General features: G+C 34.0%; 1 protein-coding gene across 1 annotated transcript in view; it reads right to left on the bottom strand.

Annotated features, from left to right (window-relative positions):
- Ireb2 (iron responsive element binding protein 2) overlaps positions 1–17,893 on the bottom strand; it is a 53,324-nt gene that overhangs the window by 16,770 nt on the left and 18,661 nt on the right. Inside the window, exons 3-10 of the mRNA XM_047540033.1 lie at positions 14,280–14,445; positions 12,817–12,954; positions 11,748–11,966; positions 8,298–8,367; positions 7,593–7,776; positions 6,453–6,592; positions 3,048–3,219; positions 1,747–1,844 (exon numbers count right to left, since the gene is read on the bottom strand). Of these exons, the coding sequence (XP_047395989.1) occupies positions 1,747–1,844; positions 3,048–3,219; positions 6,453–6,592; positions 7,593–7,776; positions 8,298–8,367; positions 11,748–11,966; positions 12,817–12,954; positions 14,280–14,445 (1,187 nt within the window). The remainder of the gene's footprint in view (positions 1–1,746; positions 1,845–3,047; positions 3,220–6,452; positions 6,593–7,592; positions 7,777–8,297; positions 8,368–11,747; positions 11,967–12,816; positions 12,955–14,279; positions 14,446–17,893) is intronic.

The raw sequence follows: 17,893 nt of genomic DNA, 5'->3' as shown, positions 1-17,893 counted from the left end.
CCCTGGGTCAAATACCCAGTACCAAAAAACAAAACAAAACAAACAAATTAAAAAACCCCATGAAACAACAATAACAACAACAACAAAAAACTCCCACTTCCCAAACAGGTTTCTCTTTCTTTCTCTTTCCCTTTCCCTTTCCTTTCCTTTCCCTTCCCTTTCCCTTTCCCTCCCTCCTTTCTTTCTTTCTTTTTTAAACCATTTCCTTCGTGCATTTTATGTGGGTATAATCAATTTGAAACATTCTCTTCACTATGGCTTTCGCCATTATTTAACATTCCTGTTAACTGTGACTGATTCTATGTTTTTTACTTTCATTAAATTCTATGTTTAATGAAAACATATAGAATTCATTAAATTCTATGTTTTTTACTTTCATTAAATAGACAGGTGATCCTAGTCTTTGTTTAAAGTATGCATTTAAGAAGTTTCTTTTGAAATCAACATCCTGATGGATTTTGGTTTTATTACTTAATATGGTCAGTTTTTTTTTTAATAGCCATATTTTTCCATTTTATTCTACCACCCCAGTTTTCCCATTTAATTTTTCTTATTCTTTCCATTTCTATTTTTTAAAAAAATGTGGACAAAAACAGTAGATTCAACGCAGGTCAAAGGAATCAAAAAATCATCATAAAAAGTTAAAAGATTTACCCGAAGTGTCACACAAATTCAATTCCAATGTATTCTACATTGGCCTTTAAGAATATTTACTATGCCAGGCACTATTTTAGAAGCTGTGAAAATAATACCAAAGTTTCTGTCCTCATGGACTTTATTTATTTGTATTCTAATGGAAAGCCACACAAAGAAGTATACATATTAATAGTTCACATTGGGTGGGGATATGCTAAGATAAATAAAGCTGAGTTTAAAAAGTGGATTTTCGGGCTGGGGAGATAGCTCAGCTGGTAGAGTGCTTGCCTTGCAAGCACAAGGCCCTGAGTTCGATCCCCAGTACCGCAAAAAAAAAAAAAAAAAAAAAAAAAAAAAAGTGGATTTTTGGGGCTGGGGTTGTAGCTCAGTGGCAGAGCGCTTGCCTAGCATGCGTGAGGCACTGGGTTCGATCCTCAGCACCACATATAAATAAATGAATAAAATAAAGATCTATCAACATCTAAAAAAAACTTTTTTTAAAAAAGTGGATTTTCCTGTTTTTTTTTTTTTAAAAAAAAGCTTAACAGTCAACCAAATGCTTGATAACACCAACTCTTCAGAGATCCTCAATACACGATTTTTATTTTGAGGTACTGGGGATTAAATTAGGACCTCACTTATGTTGGCCAAGTCATCTCTACCACTGAGCTACACCCCCAGTCCCCTTAATACACTCCTAGAAATACATTTTATTAAAAGTAAGTCTTTCCTAAATGTGAATTCTGCCTGTTTCAACAAATAATACTTGCTTAGATTGTAAAATATCTTTAAAACTAACATTTATGGCCATATAACCAAGTACCTCTATAACAATGGAATAGTCATAAACCAGATGCAACCATCAGTAGAAAAATCAATGTAAAATTATGAAAACCAGATGGATCATAAATACCATGAATTTTGTATTTAATCTAAGAATTCTATGAGGTAAATTGAGATTACACATTTTAGAGATTAGGTAAATTGAGGAAAAAGGCTAAATAAATTGCCCATTCAGTTAACAAGTTTTAGAGCTAGGACCTAAACCCAATCGGCCAGATGCCACAATTTACACTTCTAATTACAACTGGGTGGGTTATTTGCATATACCTGGGAATATTCAGGTTCTGAAGAATTCTGATCATTTTGAAACAATTTCACAGCTTTAAGGTATGTTTCCATTGACTTGAGTTTGGCTTTGTCAAAACCTAAAAAGGAACAAGAAGAAAATCTAGTAAGGAAATCAAATCTTGAGAGTAATGGTGTGAAATTCCAGTGACAAGCAAGAAATAAATACAGTATAACACTTCTCTTTCTTCTCATCCCTGAGAAGCCACCATTTGAGAAAGCCCAGATTATATTAAGATACCACATATAGGTGTAGTGCCAGTTCCAGCTGAGTCCCCAGCAGACAACCAGCATTCACTGTTTTATGTGAGAAAACAGGCCTTCAGGATTCTAGGCCCTAGTTTTCAAGTCTAATATAGTTCAGGCTCCAGACATGAAGCAGAGAAAAGCTCTCTCACCATGCCCTGTATGAATTACTCAACTGTGAGGCAATAAATAATTATTGCTAGTTTAAGTAATTAAATTTTATTAAATTACTCAAAATTTTAGGGTAATGTGCTGTAAAAAGCAACAGATCACTAATATCTTAACTCAGATTAATATGTAAATAATGAGGCACCTCTAAGCATTTCTCTCTTGAAGTTCTACCAACCAAACTCCAGATGAGAAAGTTTTGCATTTTATAGAAAACATTCCTTCTAGGGTTTCATATGGTTTGTCATTTATTTTGCCATTTGGTTCACTTGCTTATAATAATGTGCCCCAAACAAGAATATAGAATATATCCCCCTCTAATCAAATATATCTTCTATTAAAGAAGTAGTTCAACAATGATCTCTTCATAAAAGAAAAAATAAAAACAGATCTATCTACTTTTCAAAGAACAGAAGCCTTATGAAATCAATACATTCTGGTTTTGCAGGTAGGTACCTTCTATTTTGAATAGTCAATAGATTTGGAAACTGTAACCCTATGCGTTGTTTTTGGCAAAATTATGTGCTTCCTATTCTTTGGAAAGAATTCTGTCCCACACTCTTGTCTGGTGGCTCTACTCCTGGCTATAGAATGAAACAGCTGTGAATATGCTCGAGCCTGACTTCCATTAGAATTCATTATTATGGGGAAAAATAGATGTGAGAACTACTGGTTTGAATAATTCCTTTAAGTTGCTGTCAATGAATGATGGGGGCTAGTTTTTAAGGACACAACACTCTTAGAGACATCTGATACAGTTTAAAAGTCACTGTTTCAAGTCAATTTTAGGAATATTAAATAACATGTGATATAATCTATGATAAAATATTGTCAGAAAGACACATTGAAAATTCAACGTTTATTCTTACCTGTATGTTCTAAATGTTTTAATGTCACATTGTCAACAGGGAAAAAGCTGAGAATAGCACCATATTCTGGACACATGTTGGCTATTGTAGTTCGATCTACGATAGATAATTGTGAAACTCCACTTCCAAAAAACTCAACAAACTTTCCAGCTACTCCTACTTGCCTGAGGTGCTATATAAAGGAATACAGACACACACAAAAAAAATCAGCAATGGCAAGATTAGCAAGGATTTCCTGAAAACTATAAAATCTAATATTTAACCAATACTATTGATATTGAAGGAACCAGATCCTTCAATGTTCATATGAAACATAAACTCATTCTGGTTTTAAGGTATTTAACATAATTAAAAAATGGTCCAATGTTAGCCGGGCGCACATCTGTGATCCCAGCAGCTTAGGAAGCTGAGGCAGGAGTCTCGTGAGTTCAAAGCCAGACATAGCAACTTATCGAGGCCCTAAGAAACTCAGTGAGACCCTGTCTCTATATAAAATACAAAAAAGGCTGGGGATGTGGCTCAGTGGTTAAGTGCCACTGGATTCACTGCCCAGTACCACCCCCCCCAAAAAAAAAAATCCAGTGTCATTGTTAAGAGTCAAAAGGGCCTGAAAACTCAAGATGGCCACAATTCACGTTAAATGCCTTTGAAATCTGGATACAACACAGACCCCATGGTAGGCCTGTTGAGGCTTTATTATTTCCTTTTTTTGCAGTATTTGGTATCGATCCCAGAGCCTCACATATACTAGCCAAACCCTATATACTTAAGTTACTTCCCCAGACATTTTTTGAGTCAGGATCCTGGTAAGTTGCACAGGCTGACCTTGAACTTCAGATTCTTCTGCCTTAGCCTCCCAAATAGGCATGAATGTTTTTTCTTTCTTAGCAGCACAAAAAAAGGTGCTTCTAACCACTGATGGCATCGTAGATTTAATGAAATAATGACTGTATATTAGGTTAAAATTATATATTGAGTATCAAAATTCTTCAAATTACAACTACTAATCCCAGTATTTACTGCATTATTAACTATAGGTAAATTCCATTTTGGTAGGATTTAACATGTGGTTTCAAACTTAATTCTAAAATCATTCTTCTTATGTTAGTACCAAGTAACCAAAACAACTACTCTTCAAAATTGTAAAGTAGATGTCTCAGGTTGGCATGGAAACAAGGCCTAGGGTGAAACAATCTTTAACCTATGAATGTAGAATCCTAACATTTAATAGGTGCTCAGGATACTTAATCCAAATGCCTTTTGTATAGATGTAAAAAATTGCTGGGCACAGTAGCACACACCAATAATCCCAGTGGGAGGCTGAGGCAGCAGGATTGCAGGTTCAAGGTCAGTCTCAGGAATTTAGCAAGACCCTTTCTCAAAATAAACAATAAAAAGGGCTGGGGATGTAGCTCAGTAGTAAAGTGTCCCTTGGATTCAATCCCTAGTATCACAAAATAAATAAAGGTAAAAACTCCAACCTCAGGGCTGGGGTTTTGGCTCCGAGACAGAGGGCCTGTCTGGGTTCAATCCTCAGCATCACATAAAAATAAACAAAAATAATGGTATTGTATCCATAACAAACAAACAAAAACCACCCAAAAACCTCCACCATAGCCAGGATTCCCTCCCTTGGAGTCCTTCCTGTACTATGGGAGCCTTTAAAAAAAAAGCTCCAACCTCAAAGAAAGGTGTTTTTTGTATTTATGGTTATACTTCTAGTGAAATACTGATCAGAAATACGCAAATGCTGTCATTGTCGAATTAATTAGGTATCACAATATGTAGTTTAGAAAACAATGAGATTAATTCTATAAAGATCATGAATAAAACAGAACCTCAAAAAAGAAATAACATTCAATAAATGTAAACATACAAAGATTAAATTTCTCATACAATAAGCTAAAATGCCAAACACACAGATAATAATATTGTTAAGGAAAAAAACACAGCTGGGGGGGGGTGTCTAAAAACAGTGTTAATTTTCAAGGTATCTGAAGAATTGATTTCTCTAAAACCAAAATAAGATGTTCCTTTTCCTTTAGGAATAATCCTGCAATTCTCTATTTAACATCTTGATCTTTGGTACCCTACATTGAATCAATCATTTCTCCAAGATGCCAATATTTTTTCCTAATTAGGGAAGAAGGATCAATACCAAATGCTGAGAGGAAGGCATTATCATTTTCTCACCCTGTGGAGTTTCCTGAAAGTCTTCAATAATTTAAACAAAAATGCTAAAAATCTGGGATCCATAATAGAATTTTATGTGGGACATTTTCCAGGAGTAATCACTTTTAAAAAATGAGACTTAATAATTATTGAAAACTAGGAATTTAGATTGGAGAATTACAACTTATTTACTAGGAAACTCTTGAGCATCATGCATCCAATATTTTAAAAGTTCAGAGAAACAGTTTCTACATAATACTTCAAAAAATGTTAGAATAGTCAACAGGAAAGTCTGATACTATCACATTTCTACAGTTCTTAATTTTGTTTTAATTTTTAATTTATTTTTGGTACTAGGAATTGAACCCAGGGGCACTTCACCACTGAGCTACATCTCCAGTCTCTTTATTTTTTACTTTGAGACATATTGCTAAATTGCTGAGGCTGGTCTCAAACTTGGTTATCTTCTTGCCTCAACCTCCTGAGGTGGTGGGATTTTAGCCCTAATTCACCAGTCCAGGTATAGCCCTTATTTTTGAAAACATTATCTAGTAGAGTAAAAATCTCTGAAGGGCAAACAATTCAAATAAATATTAAAGAAAATATAAGCAGATTTTTCCTAAATATGATATTTTAAAACTTCATGTAGTCAACAAGTATTTATTGAGGCAATAATTTATATGGGTTAAGAGCATGATTACCTGGGTCAGAATTCTTGTTCTACCACTTAACCCTTCAGCCTTAAGGACCTCTGTTAAGTGATTGAGCCTCATGTATCTCCGTTTCCTCAGAATTAAGATATAATAGTACCTATCTCAACAACTAGGGTATGGAGAAAGAAAGAGAGGGGAGGACGAGAGAGAATTGTAGGGAGGGTGGATATGATTAAAGTAGAATAATATGCATGTATGGAAATGTCACAGTGAAACTCATTAATCTGTATCACCGATGACTTAATCTTTATAATAAAAATAGTACTTATTTCATAGTCTTATAATGAGGAATAAATGTTAATGTGTCAAATAAATAATGACAAAATTTTTTGTACTTATAACTACACATTAAATGTTACATGCCTGATTTTATTACTATAATGGTAACTATCATGATGTGGCTAATAATGTAATATCTAAGGTTAGAGGGATGAACCAAAATCCCTGCTCTTGTGGGACTCCTCCACTTACGTAAAAATAATATCCCCTAAGTCATATAACTATTGCAACTCTAACTTACCTTTGTAATGCCAAGAACAACATCTATGGATGTAACAAAAGGGTTGGATGATCCAGTTAACTCACATCCAACCACCTCTGGTAAAGTAAGAGAAACTGGCAAACCAAGCATAACTGCTTCTGTTTCAATGCCGCCAACTCCTAGTGATAAGAATAGGTTTATTAGCATAGTACATTTAAAGATCAAGTTTGCTCTGTAACATTTAAAGCTCTAGGAGTTTCACAAATTTGACTTACACAGTGCTTTACAGAACACTGCTATTACTCTGACCACTGAACTTTTGACATTCAAAAAAAATGACTTCATGCATGTGGTTGAAAGAACTGATGTTTATGCCTTTCTATTAAATTTAACATTTAGTATTTATGTTAGGCACTGTACTGTGCTCAAGACACATATATGAATACAACTCATATCAGTCATCCTTAAGAAAAGCAATCTAATGAAAAAGAAAAAAAAAAAAAAAAATCAACCACTGTAACACCCCATAAAAGAATAAGTACAGAGTAGGGCATTCTTAACTCAGTGAGAGGAGTTAAGGCTTTCAGGAAGCAACTGAGCTCAATCTTGAAATAAGATTTAATAGTAGCCATATTTCAGCAGTAAAAGGGTGGTCACCAAATCCATTAGGTACATTAAGAGAACAATCCATTCAGGATAATAAATAACTAGTTTCAAAAGATAAAATAAACAAATAGTCTCTAAGATGGGTATAGGTGAATGGTCAAAAAGGCACCAGGTTGTGAAGGGCTTGAAAATGCCCTTAAGGAATCTAGATTTATAAAGGCAGCCAGGAGAAGCTACTGAAGGACTTTAAACAAGGGATTAACAGTATAGCTACATCAACACTGTCCTCCTCCTCCTCCACCACCACCACCACCACCACCACCACCACCACCACCACCACCAATGCAATTACTTCCCAACGGTAGTAATGTACTGGCCCTATGCAAATTTTTCACAAATCCTCTTTTACTACACAAGTCACAAACTCCCTGAATTTAAAATTTTTGTTGTTGCTGCTATGATTGATGAAAAACAGAGCCTCAAAGAGGCTATAAAGACCAGCTACTTGTTCTTTGATAATGTTACTAACAGCTTTCCCCACAAGAAATTAAATATATTTGGTAATTTACTTACCCCACCCAAGAATCCCCAAACCATTCACCATGGTTATATGAGAATCTGTGCCAACTACACTGTCTGGGAAAAGGAAGTCCTTTTCTTCAAATACCACTCTCGACAAATATTCTAAGTTTACTTGATGAGCCATTCCAGTTCCAGGAGGGATGACAGCCACATTCTTAAAAACTCTTGAACTCCACTGTGTTTTGTTTAGATTTAAAAAGTACAAATATTAGTACATCATATGAGCTTATATTCATAATCAAGATACAAACAAATGGATACTAAAATATGCTCACCAATATTCAATATGGTCAATTCAAAGTTTATAGTACATACTAAAAAAAAAAAAAAAAAAAAAACATGCAAAATCTGAACCGAAACATTAATTTTGTAAATTATTAAGACAAAATTAAATCAAAGAAAATGTTCAAATATTCTAGATATGTAGCAGTATTTAACTGTGATCCAAAGATTTTTTAGCAAGGAGAAGGGCTTGGGAAAGCCCAATGTACAAGGCCCTCCCAAAGTCACTGCTTCATCTTTTTTTAATATACTGGGGTTTCCAATAAGATTTTGGAATGCTATTATTTTGGTACAAACAAAACAGTTCTAGTACCATAAAATCTTTAAATAAAAACCACTAGTCCACATATAAAGAACTGTACTTATCAATATTTTATAAATGTCAACACAAAAACTTCCCCAAATCATTTATACCTTGAAAAACTGAAGCCTCTCTCGATTTCTGCCAAATTCTACTTCTTGATTTTTAAATACTGTTTCAGGTCTAAAAGCAAGAAAAGCTGACATTAAATGTATATATTATAAGAAAAAGACTTACTTTGTTTCTAAGTCTTTATTCTTATACATTCTTATGCAAACATTAAATATATCTGTGGAAGAACCATTTACTAGAATTTTCAGAATTTTCTCTTCAACAAAGTTCTGCTTTCCATGACACACTAGACAGCTACAAAAAGGAGTTAGTGTTCAAAACTGTACTTAAAATGCATTATTGTGAGAGACTTGTCTAAGATTAAAAATAAAATGGTAATCACTGTTGGGTTTTCTACTGCAAGCAAACAGGAGAGTAGTAGCTTACTCAACAATAAATACACACTGGGCTAGGGTTGTAGCTCCGTAGTAGAGCGCTTGCCTAGCATGTGTGAGGCACTGGGTTTGATTCTCAGCACCACATATAAATAAATAAATAAAATAAATGTACATTGACAACTAAAGAAAAAAAAATTAAAACAAAAAACATTTTATTCATCTCACCCAAAGTAAAAGGCTCTATTTTTCTGTAGTGATTTAATTTACATGGATTATAAACATATTTTTACATGACTTATTTAAACTAAAAGATGAAAATAATTTACCACTAAGGAGTAACTGAAGTAACATTTTTAGCAAAGTACTTTTTAAAATATTTTTTTTTAGTTGTAGATGGACAAAATACCTTGTTTCATTTATTTATTTTACCCAGTGCCTCATGCCTACCAGGCAAGTGTTCCACCACTGAGCCACAACCCCAGCCCTTAGCAAAGTATTTTTATCTAATAGATTAAAAAAAAAAAAAAAAAAAAAGCTACTTCAAACTGCTTTGCTTATTTTGACCACCAGCTGGTGACTGTTAACTAGAAAATCAATATAATTTAAATTATACATGTCCTCCAGGATTCAGGTAATAAGAGTTGCTTAATTGTCAATTCTTTTTTTTTAGCAAAGATTTTTTTTTTAATAATTCATGGCTGAGTGATCACTTGAAGCTACACCAAGCTAGATCTCTAATCGCTAGAGGATTGCTAGATTTTGCTTAGGACCTCAGGGAACACAGCTTTCTAGAGTTACTCCAATTATTTCACTTTCCACAGCACTATGGCTACAAAGTGCCATAAAAACATTTATTAGCTCATAATCTGAATTCAAATTGGGAAGTGGTTTCAAGTGCCAAACATTAAACTGTCATGTTTTTACCCTTCAATTTCTTAGTTGAACCTATAATTAATACTTCACTGATGCATTAAAAAAAAGGAGTTGCTATTTTCACACACTCAGACACTACTATATAATACTTTGCAATTTAGAGTCAAAATTGAAGGAAAATGGTATGCCTGGTTAGATTTTTAGGGGGAAAAAAATAGCCAGTAAGGTCTGGGGATAGAGCTCAGTAGCAGAATGCTTGCCTGATATGCATAAGGATTCAATCCCCAGCACCAACAAAACAAACAAAAATTGATTCTGAGTCAATAAATCTTCCTTCTCAGGAAGTTAATTTCTATAAATGTGGCATTAATCTTTTTAAAAATTTTTTAGTTGTAGATGGATACAATACCTTTTTATTCATTTTTATGCAGTGTTGAGGATCAAACGCAGGGCCTCCCATGTGCTAAGCAAGTGCTCTACCATTAAGCCACACCCCCAGCCCTGGTATTAATCTTAAAAGTCAACATTATCTTAATATCAGGGCAAGTAAGTGGCAGGAATAAAGAGTGATTACATAAAACTACTATAATTTCATAGGGACAGACTCAAAGATTATAGCGAATCCTTAGGAAGGAAGAGCACATAAAATCGCTATAACCTGAGGCTTTATAAAAATAATGAACCCTGAATTTCTGAACCAGATAGAAGTTAAGAATCCAATTCAGGGGCAAACAAATTAATATACTATTTGGCACTTAGAATATATGTGTGGACATTTTTCTTAGCTACTCTAAATGTTAATTTTTTTTAAACAGTTAAGTGTAATTTTTTTACAAAATTTAAAAAAGTCTGATAGCCTATTAACAATGGGATAAACAGTAGAACTCTCTGAAAACCAAGAATAAAAAATTTGGAATATTTACAGTATAAAAAATTCAATCTGTAGAACTTTTCTTATTTTGAAAAATTATCTATTAGGAAACTAAATTCTAAGAACATGGTTCTTTTCTAGGCATGTTTACTACTTTCCATGATAACATATAGGAAAATATTTTTCTAAAAGAGCTCATTAGGTTTGTAACATATATGATAATGATTATATTCCTAATATAAAACTCTCAATGCAGCATGGAAAAAAAGAAGAAAGAAATCCTCTGGTGGGGGAGCTAAATACAGAGGATTCACAAAAGATATAAATGATGAATGAACATACTAATGGTATAAATTCACTAAAATAAGAAATTCAGTTTAAAATGAGATCCCATTTTCTATCTACTTTAGTCATAAAAGTGATATATAGGGCTGGGGATATAGCTCAGTGGTAGGGCATTTTCCTAGTAAATTCCCAGCATGCATGCACACACACACACACGGAAAAAGAAAAAATGAAAAAAGAAAAATTCATAGTGAAATAGCTAACCACCACCCCCTTTGGTACTGGTACTGGTGATTGAACTCAGAGGCACTTAATCACTGAGCCACATTCCCAGTCCTTTTTTACATTTCATTTAGAGACAGGGTCTCACTTGGTTGCTAACAGCCTCACTAAGAAGGTATTGGCCACCTCATGGTTAAATCTTAAGCTTCCTGGACTGGGGGGATACAGCTCAGTCGTAGAGTGCTTACCTAGCATTTGTGAGAATCTAAGTATAATCTGCAGGAAAGGAAAAATAAAATTGGGAGGGGGGATGAGGGATGAAAGGTACTAGTAATTGAACCCTGGGACACTTTACCACTGAGCTACATCCCCAGCCCTTTCTTATATTTCATTTAGAGACAAGGTCTCACTAAGTTGCTTTAGGGTCTCACTAAATTGCTAAAGATGGCTTCAAACTTGAGACCTCCTGCCTTGACCTCCCAAGCCACTGGGAAAAAAGGTATGCACCACTGCACCCAGCTTTTATTTTTTATTTTGAGAAAAAGTCTTGCTAAGTTATTGAGGGTTGCACAAAATTCCTTAGGCTCCTTGAACTTGTGATCCTCCTGCCTCGGCCTTCCAAGTCACTGGGATTACAGGCATGCACTACCACACCCAACTAGAGACTAACAATTTAACTTAAAGTTTGCTTCTTTCAATACAATAGAAATGAAATACAGACACAATGTAACAGGAATTGGATGGGAAAATAAATGTGATTTCCTTAACAGAAAAATAACTAGCACTAAGAAATCCTAACAATATTTATTATTGTTAATAAAAAATAACAGTAATAAAAAATATTAACAAAAACATTTTCATACTCAGGCACTGGTTGCAAGTGAAAAGGACATAGGATGGGTGTATTCTCAATCTGTGAAGAAAATGTTCCTGAGTTTCGGCCTAGTTCTCCAGAATCGCAGGATCCTCGGCAGGTAGTCTGGCCTCTGCAGGGAAGCTTCTTAGGCTGCGCTTTAAGTGGAGAAAGCTTTCCTGTTTTCTGTAGGTCACCACCTCCAGGATTTGGCGCATTCTGTATTGCACTATTAGTCCCAAAAGGAAACATAATAAAAACCATTTAGAAGTAACAGAAATTTAACTCTTCAAAAAGTGCATGCTATCTGAAGTAAATGAATGATGTCTGAAGGGTAACATTTATCCTTTAACTCATGTTTTAAAAGTAAATTTCAGTTAAAAAAAATAGCAATTTACATTTATGGAGATGAAAATTAATTCTAAGTGCCCTATATAATCATTTTTATATGTACCAATTTAAATAACTCTTAGCAAGTGCCAATATAGTTCTTTTTTAATCTTAACAACTCAGAAGCAAAGAGCCAATAGTTTTAATACAGAGTATAAAATCTGTCATGGGTTATAACAAATTGCCATATTATTCTGCTACTGCAGGGAGTGTAAAAGAAGACTGATGCATGACAACAGAAATATACTTTCTTGTTTGCCCTTGGTCAAAGGAGTCTTATTATATTATGTAAATATTCCATTTATTTCAGTGGCAGGAAAGAGCTTTAGTGAGCTCAGTGTTTTTAATTACCAATTAAAGACAAATCTTTAGATTCTCTCTGAAAGGTAAGTAGGTTGAAAGGTAAGTGGGTTAAAAAAACAAAAAGTGAAAATTCAGACGTTCACTCAAAAAGAAATGGTTCTAGGTTTGTATATTTTTATCAAATAAGGCAGTAAAAACACACAAACATGAAAATAGTTCTAGTACAGAAAATTTCACCAATTTGTAAACTTTCAACCAGTTTTTCCTTTAATATACTAGTCAATACTAAATGTGGAATGCTTTACTCTGGCATAAATTGCTTTCCCAGATATTTTACACTTCCACATAACTTGCATGCCTATCTCTAAATATCTGTATTAAAGTACCATTTACTGAAGTCAATTTGTAAAGAATGGTCAACTGTGAGATCTGTCGGACAGGCAGGATGGACTTTTTTAGGATCACCTCCAAGAGTTTTGACTGCCTCCCTCATAGCAGCAAAATCCACCATTGCCGGTATTCCACTAAAAAAATAAAGAAGATCAAATTACAGTTCTAATTTTTTAAATATATGTTTAATAAATAATTAACATATACTTATTCATTTCTATTTTTAAAAGTATTCCCTTTTAGTATTCATTATTGAAAATACACTTATTATCCAAAGTTAGATGTTCCCTGGTTTAATGAGAATTAACATTATCATCTGAGAACTTGAGAGCTCAGAGACAAAAGAGGCAAAAATAACAGAAGAGATGATTTTTGGAAGTGCCTGTGGAATTCTTTTCTTCCTCCAATTTTTTGATAGCCACTCCCTTTTCTCTAGCTCTAGCCCCTTTGCCCTGCAGCGCCCTCTTGTAATCTCAAAGCTATCCAAAGTAACTTTTATTATTACATTCATCCATCTATAGTATCCATGCAATTATGTAACAATCATGCACTAAATGCCTTTTTTGTACTAGATATCAAAAGTATGAGGTCAAATAAGATACAGTTTGGCTCTCAAAGAATTTGTAAGGAAGATAAAGCAATGATTACAGGACAGTATCTAAATATTACAATAGGAGCATACGTAAGGTATACAGATCTAGCAAAATCCTAGGTCCCCTTTGAAATTTAGCTCAAGGTACACTCTTCCAATAAATAATTCTTGGGACACTCAGATCATGCAAGGTCTTTCAGGCTAAAGACATCAGATTTTATTCAAAGTGTGATGGAAGTCAGGTGGTACCTGGAGGAATAATAAGACCTGATTACATTTTTAATGAAGTCATATACCATGTAAAGAACAGAGTCTGCAAGTGTGGGAGCAAGGACACCAGGTAAGAAACTACAGCACCTGTAGTCCAGGTAAAAGAAAATGAGGCTAGAACCAGGATAACAGTGATGGAGAGGTAGAAAATATTTGGACACAGGATATATTTCAAAGGTAGCAATGACAGAATTTTTGCTGACAGACTGGTGATAGGGTAAAAGGAAGGAGAGGAATTAGGGCTAATCCTAGATTAGAAGCCTAAAAAAATTGGGAGTCTATGGTAAAATGTACTACAAGAGAGAAGATATAGAAAGGGATAGATGATGTGGATAGTCAAGAAATCAAGTTCTGGATATGTTAAGTTTGAGAAACCTAGCTACATAGAGAAGCATGTAGTTAAAGGAAAAGCAGTTTTGGAATAAACGGCATGAGAAATATGTGTCTGATTTTTATTAAATGGCTTCAGCTTAGTAAACACAACTTTTAAAAATTTATAAACTTCATAATTAAAAAATAAACTCACTCATCAGGGAACCCAAATTTTAAAAAAGGAACACTAAAAATTCATTCATGCAAAATGAACCTATGACTCACGTAAAATCTTGAAGAAGAACACGGGCAGGGAAAAAGGGCACTTCAACAATGCTTTGTTTGGTTTTCCAGTCTAAAATGTTCATAACATCTTCCTTTTTCATTAAAAAGCCATCACAATTTCGTACAGCAGCTTCCAACAGGACCCGTATTGAGTAAGGCAGAACATCTGGTTCCAGAGAAAATATTACTATTAATAAGAGAATAGTCATATGTATATAGTGTAAAAATTACAACAGCAAAAAGATAGACATCAATGCAATGTTTTCTTAATTTAACAATTCATTTTCTAGTCTAGCAAACTTAGAGTCTAACATCACTCATGCTAACTTTGACTTTACTATGCATAACCCCAAGGTCCAAGGTCATGAAAAAGCAAAGACAAAAACTTTCACATAAGAGCTGCACTGATTTGAGCATATCAGACTATAATCATGACAAACAAATACGTGCCCTTCAGGAAAGACAAGGAAAAACTGGAAAGTACCAAATATAGATTAAATACCTATTATTGAAAAAAAAAGTCTAAGCTTATAATAAATTTAAAATATTTCATATGAAAAGCAGTTCAAATTTAAAAGTAAACCAAGATGCCTGGGTGAGGAAAAATCATTTTATGAAAACTTTCATTCACTCTTGATTACCTAAGTCTAAAGATATAATGGAGAAAGATTTCAGTATTTTTAAATTTTCAATCATATTAAATTCTCATATCAGATTTGGTCACACAAGAATGTTTCCTTAGGATTTAAAAGGAAAAGTGAAATTAATATGACAGTGGTTGAATATATCATGACCATCCACACAATGGATTACTCTGCAGCTGTTTAAAGGAATGAAGAGTTCTAAATGCTAATAAGGACTTATCACTAGAATACATCAAGAGAAAACACAGCACAAAACAGTATTTATAAAACATTCTACCTACCCTTACAAAAGAAGGTTAATATCTATATCTACATATGTATAGTAACATATACTAAATACATAATTTAAAAATATTTACTACCACCAGGAGTGGTGGTACACACCTGTAATCCCAGCTATACAGTAGGCTAAGGCAGAAGGCCCTCAAGTTTGAGGACAGCATGCACACAACACACTGAGACCCTGTCTCAAAAAATCAAAAGGGCCAGGGATGTAGCTCAATGGAACATTGCCCCCGGGTTCAATCCTCAGTGAAAGAGGAAAAAAAAAAAAAAAAAAAAAAAAAAAATTACTATAGAAAATAATTTTAAAAGAACATATATATGTATATTGATACATACACATGTGTACCTGTATATATACACACATGAGTGTGTATATAGGTTGAGCATCACTAATTCAAAAATCTAAAATTCAAAATGCTTCAAAATCTGAAATTTTTGATCTTCCTTCATTGGTAAAATCTATGAAAATATTCCAAATCCCCAAAACTCCAACACTTGAAACACTCTGGTCCCAATTGTTTCAGTAAGAGTAATGATATATAAGTTTAAAGTCAGAGAAGTTAAGCAAAAAACAAAACTCTGGGCTTGAAGCATATAGCTCAATGGTAAAGTACATGCTTAGCATGAGTGATGCCCTAAGTTCAATTCCTAGCACCAATAAACAAATATATACATAAAAATAAAAATTCTTGCAGGGCATGGTGGCTCACACCTGTAATCCCAGCAACCAGGAGGCTGGGGCAGGGAGACTGAGGTTTGAAGCCAATCTCAGTAATTTAGTGAGACCCTCAGTAACTTAACAAGACCTGTCTCAAAATAAAAAGGGCTAGGGATGTAGCTCAATGGTAAAAGCACCCCTAGGTTCAATCCCCAGTACTAAATAGTCATACATTTTCATTAGAAATATACGAATTTGTGATTTTTCTCTTTCTAAAACATCTTTTCCTAGCTCTGTTCACAGAAGATGCCTACGACAAAAGAGGCACAATAGTAATGAATCCCTAGTACCTCAGTCTGTTGTTTCTAAAAACTATTTCTCATTTTTAAAAACAGTTCCTTAGAGAAATGGCTAATTCTATCTGGAGAAGAATATGTACAAACTGAGCCAGGAACATCTTGTGTTGGAAATCAAAGACTAAAAGGGATACTAATGGATCAAAATTTGATTCAAAATGAATAATGACTGCAATTCATTGAAACATATCAATTATATCAATAGGCCTTGGTTTGTAATGACTCTTAAAAAACACTCTCCCATCAATCACCAATGTAAGTTGCTAGGGCATAAACTCATTACTCTGAAAACTGACAAAGGGGACAATAAAAAAAAAAAAAATCATTAATTCTGTCTCCCCTGATTTCAAGTAACCAAGAGTTGAAAAGAAAGTTCTTCATTTAGAAGAGTCACAGCTAATAAATGTAGAAGAAATGATATAATTAGAAAATACACTAACATGCAACACCTAATGAAATAATGGATTTAGACAATGATCAAAAAAGCTAAAATCATTAGGTTATATGTGGATGGCAGTGGAACTTATAATGGATAGATCAAGCTGATTAACCTATTTCCCTTCGCATCACCCAAAGTGAGACATTATATTGCCTCCTGATAAAACAAAAAATACAAATGGCAACTAAGAAGTATTCTCACAAAACGAAGTATTATCCATAAATATGCCCATATATAATCAAATCTATAGCTCTAACTTCCAGGTAACAAGAAATATGGGAGACAGTAGAAGAGTAAAATGAAAATACAAAGAAGCAATGTGCCAGATCAAGAACATGGTATATTCTACAGGAAATATGTTGGCTTCTTCAACATAAAAGTAGTACAGAAAAGGGGGAAAAGAGGACTATTACAAACTAAAAATGACTTGAGGACATAACAACCAAATGCTGTATGTGGACCCTATTTGGACACTGCACAAAACAAATGTTCTTGGTACCAGTAACTGAACCCAGGGGTGCTTAACTGCTAAGCCACATTCCCAGCCCCTTCTTTTTTAAATGTTTTATTCTGAGGCTGGCTTTGAACTTAGGATCCTCCTACCTCGATTATAGGTCTGCACCACCACGCCCGGTTTGCACAAACCAAATGTAAAACTATATCAAGACAGAAAATTCCTGCTTACTAGATTTAGATTACATTAAGGAATTACTTAATCTTGTTAGGCATAATAATGATACAATGATTTATTTTTACAATGCTTTTATATATCCAATATGCATAATGATGAATATTTACAAATTTAGAAAATGGTATATTTGAAAACAATGTGGTAAAATGTTGATATTGGCTGATAAAAACATGGTGGGTTATTAATGAGTCTCTCCTTGCTTATTTTCCCCCATTAATAAAAAAAAATTATTGCCAGTGCAATGGCACACTTCTGTAATCCAAGCAACTCAGGAGGCTGAGAAAGGAGCACTGCAAGTTTGAGGCCAGTCTCAGCAATACTTAGCAAGGCCTTAAGCAACTTAGCAAGACCCTGTCTCAAAATTTAAAAAAGGTCTGGGAATGTAACTCAAGGTAAGGCACTTCTACGTTAAATCTCCAGTACCAAAAAATAGACAAAAATATTTGCCTTTTCTGCTATGCCAGCATTACGTGCACAAATCAGACATGGTAATAGTTCTTAGGAAGTTAGAGCTATTAGAAAATTCAGACCATAAATAAGT

The sequence above is a fragment of the Sciurus carolinensis genome, chromosome 2 (genome assembly GCF_902686445.1).
Source record: "Sciurus carolinensis chromosome 2, mSciCar1.2, whole genome shotgun sequence".
NCBI classification, from domain to species: domain Eukaryota; kingdom Metazoa; phylum Chordata; class Mammalia; order Rodentia; family Sciuridae; genus Sciurus; species Sciurus carolinensis.
The sequence above is the reverse complement of the archived record's forward strand: the minus strand, read 5'-3'. Positions and strand labels throughout refer to the sequence as shown.